The sequence below is a fragment of the Bradysia coprophila genome, chromosome III (genome assembly GCF_014529535.1).
Source record: "Bradysia coprophila strain Holo2 chromosome III, BU_Bcop_v1, whole genome shotgun sequence".
Lineage (NCBI taxonomy): Eukaryota > Metazoa > Arthropoda > Insecta > Diptera > Sciaridae > Bradysia > Bradysia coprophila.
This window is the reverse complement of record NC_050736.1, coordinates 2,285,142-2,292,838: the sequence shown is the minus strand read 5'-3', so window position 1 is coordinate 2,292,838 and position 7,697 is coordinate 2,285,142. Positions and strand designations below refer to the sequence as shown.

The 7,697-nt window shown below is 35.1% G+C and overlaps 2 protein-coding genes across 6 annotated transcripts; one reads left to right on the top strand and one right to left on the bottom strand.

The window, feature by feature from the left end:
- Positions 1-303: 303 nt before the first annotated feature.
- On the top strand, positions 304-2,967 carry LOC119077332. Of its 2 annotated transcripts, none has more exons than XM_037184526.1 (5): positions 304-462; positions 1,682-1,881; positions 1,945-2,133; positions 2,197-2,239; positions 2,474-2,967. In XM_037184526.1, exons 1-5 carry the CDS (start codon positions 459-461, stop codon positions 2,899-2,901), a joined length of 864 nt encoding a protein of 287 aa, XP_037040421.1. In that variant the 5' UTR covers positions 304-458; the 3' UTR covers positions 2,902-2,967. The 2 variants fall into 2 exon arrangements, with proteins under 2 accessions (XP_037040421.1, XP_037040413.1); XM_037184518.1 differs by lacking the exon at positions 304-462 and adding an exon at positions 571-712.
- A 154-nt stretch (positions 2,968-3,121) lies between these two features.
- Positions 3,122-6,214, bottom strand: LOC119077112. 4 transcript variants are annotated; one of them, XR_005087749.1, is made up of 3 exons: positions 5,838-6,214; positions 3,402-5,748; positions 3,122-3,303 (listed from the first exon to the last, which is right to left on the bottom strand). XR_005087749.1 is itself a non-coding variant. In XM_037184287.1 (3 exons), the coding sequence occupies exons 1-3, from the start codon at positions 6,095-6,097 to the stop codon at positions 3,265-3,267; spliced, it is 1,014 nt and encodes a 337-aa protein (XP_037040182.1). In that variant the 5' UTR covers positions 6,098-6,214; the 3' UTR covers positions 3,122-3,264. The 4 variants fall into 4 exon arrangements, 2 of the variants coding, with proteins under 2 accessions (XP_037040182.1, XP_037040190.1); XM_037184287.1 differs by having other exon boundaries at positions 3,402-3,608; positions 5,330-6,214; XM_037184295.1 differs by having other exon boundaries at positions 3,402-3,608; positions 5,567-6,214.
- Positions 6,215-7,697: the final 1,483 nt, after the last annotated feature.

Genomic DNA, 7,697 nt, shown 5'->3' with positions numbered 1-7,697 from the left:
AGTGGAATATAGCATGAATATAGAATGACACTGTGTTAATAAAATAATTAGTAAGATAGAAATGCCCGCTCGTCGAATTTATACTCAAAAAAAAACCCGCGATTGTCAATCAACTTTCAACGAATGGTTCATGCTAAAACTTTAAGCTGTTTCTCGGTATTGCAATACATGCACGGCTTTTTATCTAGTGAGGGATTCGTCATAATACGTTTTGTTCCGATAAAAATAACACTCGAAGCTGAAGTAAAGTCTGATTTCCACTTGTAATCTACCACTACCAAGAATATTTCGATAATTTATGATGAGTCAGTTGATAAAATGTAATCAGCAAATTGTTTTACTGAATAAATTGTTATATGCTGGAGTTTGTGCAATTCAATTTGTAAGGTGCCGCTAGAGTGGTCAGATCATCTCCCGAAACAGTTGAAAATAATTTTCGAAAAAGAAAATAATTCAATATGAGTAAGTAGCAGTGAATAATTTAATTGAACAAGTGTATGATTCTGTACAGCCCAAGTGTATGAATCAACTAACTTCTCTTTGTTTTCATTTTTATTGTTGTTGCCGAGATAAAAAATCTAAATTAAAATGTTTATGGCTCGTCTGAATTTAGTATTAATTGTATTAGCGACGGTTCAACGTTATAATTTAATTTCGTTATTGTATACAACTTTCTCGCGATAAATGTGGAATATTCCAATAAAAACGGAAGGTAATGAAGTCACCGACTTTCAACACTCAAAATCATTTTTATGTTGAACAAATTGTTCGTTGAGTCTTATCGTTTCCAAATGCAATTTATCGATAAAATTGTGATTAGGTGAATGAAAACAAATTTTCACAGCGTAACGGAGGCGAGGAAATAGCACTTTTTTCCCCTCCGCTGAAACGCTGAAACTACGGAAACCTACGGAAAATGTTGGAAATTGCATTTTGAGGGTGGTGTTTGTGATCAGAGCGTACAGAGGTATATGAGTCACCAGAGAAAATGCAATTTCCAACATTTTTTCCTTGTTGAACAGATAACTATTGTTACGTCGTGAGTAAATCGTAGAGTAGGGCGTTGCCAATATTTTTTTATCGTTTGAGGAACTGGTGTATGGCTCTTCAATTTGCCGGAATTTATTATCAACAATTTTTAATGTTAAGTTTTATGATATTTATCAGCCAAAAATGTAATTGCGTCGCCTTGGGTATCTTTTTTTCATTACTTCACAGTATGTCGTATGTGATCAATCAGACGAATCACATTTCTAAGAAGTTTACACATAAAGTGATCAATACTTCCATTTTGATGCACATCGCATATTCAAAAATGATGAAATACGAATTACCTTTTCTTCAAAAGCCACATATTAAAGTTACACTTCAACTTGTTATCAAACTTGTATCGAGTCAACGATTGATTAGGATGTTTTTTCAAAGCAACTATACCATAAACCACTTACCGTAAGTGCTACGTTGTATTCTGTATCTTTGGGGACAAATTCTTTGCGAGCTTCATTCCGCGAAAGTGTAATGAAATAAGCTAAGCATAGCAACCGAACGTCCAGTTCAGCAATGATATCAATTACGTAATAATCTTGTTATAATCCTCGCTGTCTCAATTCGTTAAAACAATAATTCATGTTCGATGCGATAAAAAATGAGAAATTATGAACGAAATATCCAAATATTTTAGGCTATACGTGGATTCCAACAACAGTGTACGCAGGTCTACCACCCAGCGCTGTTTACGCCGGAAATGATTCCGATGGCACTCCAATTTATGTTGGACGTGCATTCTTCGAAGGACAACAACTACCCTGTAAAGTAATGCCCAGTAAAAATGCAGCGTATGTCAGTTACGCTGGCAAAGAACACTTCGTTTCGAACTATGAAGTAATTGATCGAACTTGACCTGACAACGTATCGGATAGAGTGTAATAACAACAACAATTTCAGGGATTGTCTGGTCATGGATTTTCGTGGGTTGCGTCTGGTCATGGTCACGTTCCACCCGGTGCTGTACTTGCTGGTAACGACAATGGTGAACCACTTCACATCGGCAGAGCTCATTTCCAAGGAAGCTTAACTCCTGGTAAAGTTCACAGATCTCATGCCTGTCTTTACATTCCATATGGAGGAAGTGAGGTTTGAAAAAATGAAAGAAATATTAACGGAACAATATTGACTGATTACATTTGTCTTTAACAGCATTCCGTTAAGTCATACGAAGTATTGGTTGGATCCCAGAGATGTAAGTTATGAGAAATGCTACCTATTAAGTAGCAGTAGCTACACGTTATACAGTGTGGGTGTCTGTTTGAGAAACAGTGTTTGTGCACCTTTCTGAATTTACAGCTCTGACGTCACTCCTATGATATCTCACGTCACAGTTCTGACGTCGGAGTTTACGTTTACCGCTACTCTTAATACCATTACAATGGTTTAATATATGAAACTAAAATATTAAAACTTTGGAATCCCTTAGCCAACTGGGTGTCGACATCAGCCTATGTACCACTTCCAGATGGAGCTATTTTAGCCGGAAACGATGTTGACGGAACGCCAATTTATGTTGGAAAAGCCTTCCACGAAGGAGATCTAATTCCTGCTAAAGTTATTCCCAGCAAGAACGTTGCATATGTATCGTATGCCGGAGTTGAAATTGCAAAACATCAATATGAAGTGTTATGCAATGGTAATGTTTCTTGGGTGCCATCTGGCCATGGACACATTCCACATAATGCTGTCGTTGGTGGCAATACGGCAAGTGGTGAAACACTGTACATCGGCAGAACGCATTATATGGGTAGTTTGACACCAGGAAAAGTGCATCCATCACATGCAAGTCTCTATATACCATTCAATGGAGCAGAAGTTCCCCATAAATCTTATGAAATTTTGACTGAAAATTAATTATCAATCCTCATTGAAAAGAATGTAAATTATACGTAAATAGAAAATGGTATTCCATCAATTAAATGAGTCTTTCAATAACTGCAACTAAAGTGCAACAGACAAAGGAGATAATGAGCGGGTAGATATTCTGAGGAAATCAAAGGAACCATGTATCGGAAATACAAGGCTGGTGAAGATTTATTGAACTGAGACATAGAAAATAGAAATAAAATTCGCTCGCATAATTAGTTTATTCTAATTTACAAATATTTTTTTAATTTTCTCTGATAAATACTTTGACTTAAAATGAAAAGTATCGGATAAATACATGGAATTTAAGTAAACTCAAAAAAATATGCAACTTTCTTTAACCTCTGTTGTCTAGAATGAGCGTCGGCGCCTCTGCTTATTGTTTAAATTCTGGAAAATTAAATTACAATTTTACATTACTCATCGCAAACCTTCAGTATATTATCGTTATTGTTCTTCTATTTTAGGTAAATAGAAGTGATCCTTACGCTGGTAGATGAGGTTGAAGGTGTGGGACAAAAGTTTAGTGAAGTAGGTTGACTTGAAGGGCAGCTAGAAGTGCTTTCAAGTCTCATCGCCGAATTGAATGTACGTGAAAGCGATGAGGTAGAAGATGACCGCGATGGGATTGGAGATGATGAGAGTTGTGCTCTCTGAGGGCTCAAACGAATTCCGGCGTTTGTAGTTTTCTCTTTCTAAATAGAACCAATAAATTCGAGTGATTGTGTTATTATGAGGGTGCAAAATCGTATGGGGAAATAAAAGTGTCGATAAAGTTGGCGTACCTGGCTGAAAAGAAACCCTGATAAAAAATGTATATGGTATGGAGTTGGTATAGGGAAGGGACTTAACATGAGTTTAAGAAGAATTGAACGTAGGTTCCAGATGCTGAGGTGACTTGTTAAGTTGAGTTGCTTGATTTCACTCTAGAGTAGTCCGAAGAGACCGATTAAACGATTTTAAAGTTCATTAGGATCTGTCAAGTCAGTCAAAGTAGTCCAATCGGTTCACCCAGTCTTTGGGTTTTTTCAAAACATTCATGGGACGTACATTGGATGCATGTAACGAGAGCTTTTGGCAGAAAAAAAAAAATTAAACGCCCGGGTCGGGAGGTCAGGCAAATTTCAAATGAATATACGACTTACGACAAGATGCCAACTCGAAACTCGAAAGCCTCTGGCATTACCTTTACAATAACACCTAACACTTAACGGATGAGTCAATCAGCATATCCTTGTATCACTTGGAAATTATCCGTGGATTTTTGTCTATACCAACATTGTTACGTGTGCCCATACGATATAAAAATTCCAAAAAATGAAAACAATGCATTTTTGTTACTCTTGCATCTTATCTAAGTTGTCGGGAAAAAGGCGCAAAATAGCTAGATTAGGGGCGCTAAATAATACTTTCATCAAAGTTGGTATTACAAACTGTGGCGACACACACAGACACTTCCATACTTCCATGTGGGACCACCAACTGCCTTGAAGAATGACTTTTAACAAATCCTGACCCTGAAATGTTTTCATTTTATTTTTGGTTTAGGTTCATTCCTAGAAACATAGTTATGAAGAATGCATCGCGAGCGGAGTGAGCAACATTTTCGAAGCCTTCGATTTCAAAAAAAAGGAAATTTCTATTGTTTCTTGATTTTTTTTTAAATATTGGAATTGAAATAAAAGAATCTACATCCGAACCTCCCGTCAGCTATATTTTGTTGCTTTTACGATTCGACGAGTATATTGTCCAGTAAAAAAACTAATCTCTCTTTTCTGCGTTCTCACTCTTCTGCCAGGAAAGACTCTCCCATTCTTAGCTAACGGGAGTTGTATCGAAAGTTTAGCCAAAAACGTAATGATTCAGAATGGCTTTAAAAATTTGCATGTCCAGAAACTAGTGACCATCTACTTTGTAATATCAGTTGTATCGACAGAGAGTCTCATGGTGATTAAAACAGAGCCCCCACGCGTTCTTAAAGTTTCTCGTTTGTTCGTTAGAGATTTAAAGATTATACGCCTAATCCCAAGCTGTTGTGTTCATCCTTAGTTCCTGCCGTAGGACTCTCACACTATAATAGCTCTTCAGCCGAATAGAAACGAGAGTTTATTCTAAAAAAGGTTCCTTGAATAGGAAATAATGTACGAAAAATCATAGCGTTTTTTCACATATTTCGTCCTCGAGCGATCGTTACACCAACTCGGATAGCATCAGGCCCATATACATTTTCAGGATGCCATAAAGGTTTGCTTTCCGCCGGGTTTGCCAACTTTATCGACACTCTTATTTTTTGGACCCCCATATTTGAGTAAAATATAAATAAGTTCGACCAAATCGAGTCTTCAATTGAACTGATCTTTCCAACTAGGTGGAAATCATAAGTTTGACTAATTGTGCAAATCATTGTCTTTTCTACCTGATTTTCCACTTTCACGGATTCGGAACGCTTTATACGTATTCCTATTGTTTCATGATCAGAAATTTGAACATCTTTTAAAATTTCACATATTACATCACCCTCTTTACAATTCGAAACTACAACATCGATATGTGTCTCACTATTCCTTCCTGTTCTTGTAATTATATTGACATCTAGAGCATGAATCAAATTGTGTTTTTTGAATATTTCATTCGCCTTTCCGGATAAAGTTACCTTTTTGGGGTTTCTAAAATCAATGTTCATATCACCCATAAATAATTGCCTTTTATTCGCATTGTGTGAATCCGTTTTCAAATGATTATTCAAGAAATCATCTAAAATTTTCAAACCAGCATCAACATTCTTAATGGTCTGATCCTGATATCGATATATTCCACCATATATACCATCAATATCTGAATTAGTGATTTCAATTGCCAAACACCAAATATGTGGAGTAGATGTGTAAGGAAAACTTTTATAATTTAGATCATTTTTTATATACATCACAACTCCTCCGGTATGTCTGGATAAAGAATGACAAACAACGCCATAATATCCATCAATTGTATACAATTCGTCCTTTTCGACTTCTGTAATTCGAGCTTCCGTACAACACAAAATGGAAACATTAAAACGTTTACACATCTTTTCCAATTTTTGAATCTTTGTCTCTTTCGATTTTTTGTCTTTCGCTAGAACGCTCTGAGCATTTACACAAATGATATCATATTGAGTATCATTTGGCCGATATGCCGTTGCCATCCTAAAGTCACTGGTCACTGATATATTTTTATCCTGACAATTTATGAAAAATTTTAGTTAAAAAAATACTGAAACGATCTTATGTTTCTGCTAACACACGATCAATTGAACTGCAGTTGCTCGTTAATTGAATAGAAATACATTCTATATTTAATAATGTTTAGCTCACGATAAAACATCGTTAGTTTTACGATAACATCAAGCAAATTACAGATAAGACACAATTATTAGTATGGGGCAATCAGATTCTAACATCGCAAAAATTAGAACAAAAACGAACTCGACGGTGTTCGATAGGCCTTGAGGTCCTCTACAATGTCCTAAAAGTCCCTTTCAAAAATTTTTTAGTGACTTGAGAAAATCGAGAAAAAACGAAAAAATTGAGTGTAAGCACTTCTTCGTTGTTCGACCAAAAGCTGAGTTTTCAAAAATTTTCTGCAAAAATTGTTTTTTCTTATTCCAGATACCCCAAAGTCAAAATTTCATGAAACTATCGACTTTCACGAAACCAAACTTTTACTTTATACCGCCATATCGAAAGAGTGTGTCACCAAATTTTTACGATATAACTTTTCACATGTCTAAAATTTGCTCACGCGCTGAAAAATGGCCGACTCAAAGAAAATTCCATAAATATTTTTCGCGAATTGTTTTTAAATCAGTGAAAATGGTTTCCAAATGAATTGATATGGTTTTATAACTAATTAAAAGTTCTTGTGAAAAATGTCACGAATTTTTGGTAGATTTCCATACAGTTAGAAGCAGTGAAATTTCAGAATGAATTTGCTTCAGCTGATCCACACATACAAGTAACACTGTTTCTACTTGTTTATACGGTTGAAGCTGTTACACACACGCGTGGTAGTGGTAAAACCGTATAAAGACGTGTGAACAGTTTTGATTGTTTGTGTGAATCAGCTGAAAAACAGCTGAATCAAATTCATGCTAAAATTTCACTGTCTCCAACTGTACAGAATCCGAATTAAAAAGGCATGTAATTAAAGTGATCTATATTTAATAAGAAACGATCGCAAAAAATAAAGAATTGATCGCAAAAAATAAAGAATTGATCGCAATGTCTTCGTGATCTCAATAAAAATAAAATTTGATCACAAGAAAATAAGAATTTGATCGCTAAATTTATGCAGTTTTACAACTAACATATGATTGCCTCAAAATATGAAATGATTACAAGAAATAAGGAATTGATCACAAAAAAATAGAACTTGAAAGCAGAAAACAAATAATTGATAGTAAAAAATAAGGAGCTTGACAGAAGAAAGTAATGAATTGATCACAAAAAATATATTAATTTGATTGCAAGAAATAAGGATATGCCATCTATTATTCTGTTTGATTGCCATTTTGTCAAATTTAATCAGAGTAGATGCGAAGTTTTACGAATGTGGAACGATGAGAGGACTCTTTCACTTTGGTAAAAAATAAAAAACGCGATAGATGTTCTTCTCTTACAGTTTTGTACAAAAAAGGAAGTCCCCCGGTACTTACTAAATTTACAAAACCTTCAATCGTGAATAAAATTTGGATGGTAATAAACGACCGATAAATTAATTTAATTTTTTTTTGTCGTTTCTTCACT

Coding starts and splice junctions, on each gene's coding strand:
- LOC119077332 (XM_037184518.1), top strand. CDS start 685: ATGTGGAATATTCCAATAAAAACGGAAG. Junction 2,134..2,196: donor TTCCATATGGAGGAAGTGAG/GTTTGAAAAAAT, acceptor TGTCTTTAACAG/CATTCCGTTAAGTCATACGA. Junction 2,240..2,473: donor ATTGGTTGGATCCCAGAGAT/GTAAGTTATGAG, acceptor GGAATCCCTTAG/CCAACTGGGTGTCGACATCA.
- LOC119077112 (XM_037184287.1), bottom strand. CDS start 6,097: ATGGCAACGGCATATCGGCCAAATGATACTCAATATGATATCATTTGT. Junction 3,609..5,329: donor CCGTGAAAGTGGAAAATCAG/GTAGAAAAGACA, acceptor GGTTCTATTTAG/AAAGAGAAAACTACAAACGC. Junction 3,304..3,401: donor CTTCAACCTCATCTACCAGC/GTAAGGATCACT, acceptor TTAATTTTCCAG/AATTTAAACAATAAGCAGAG.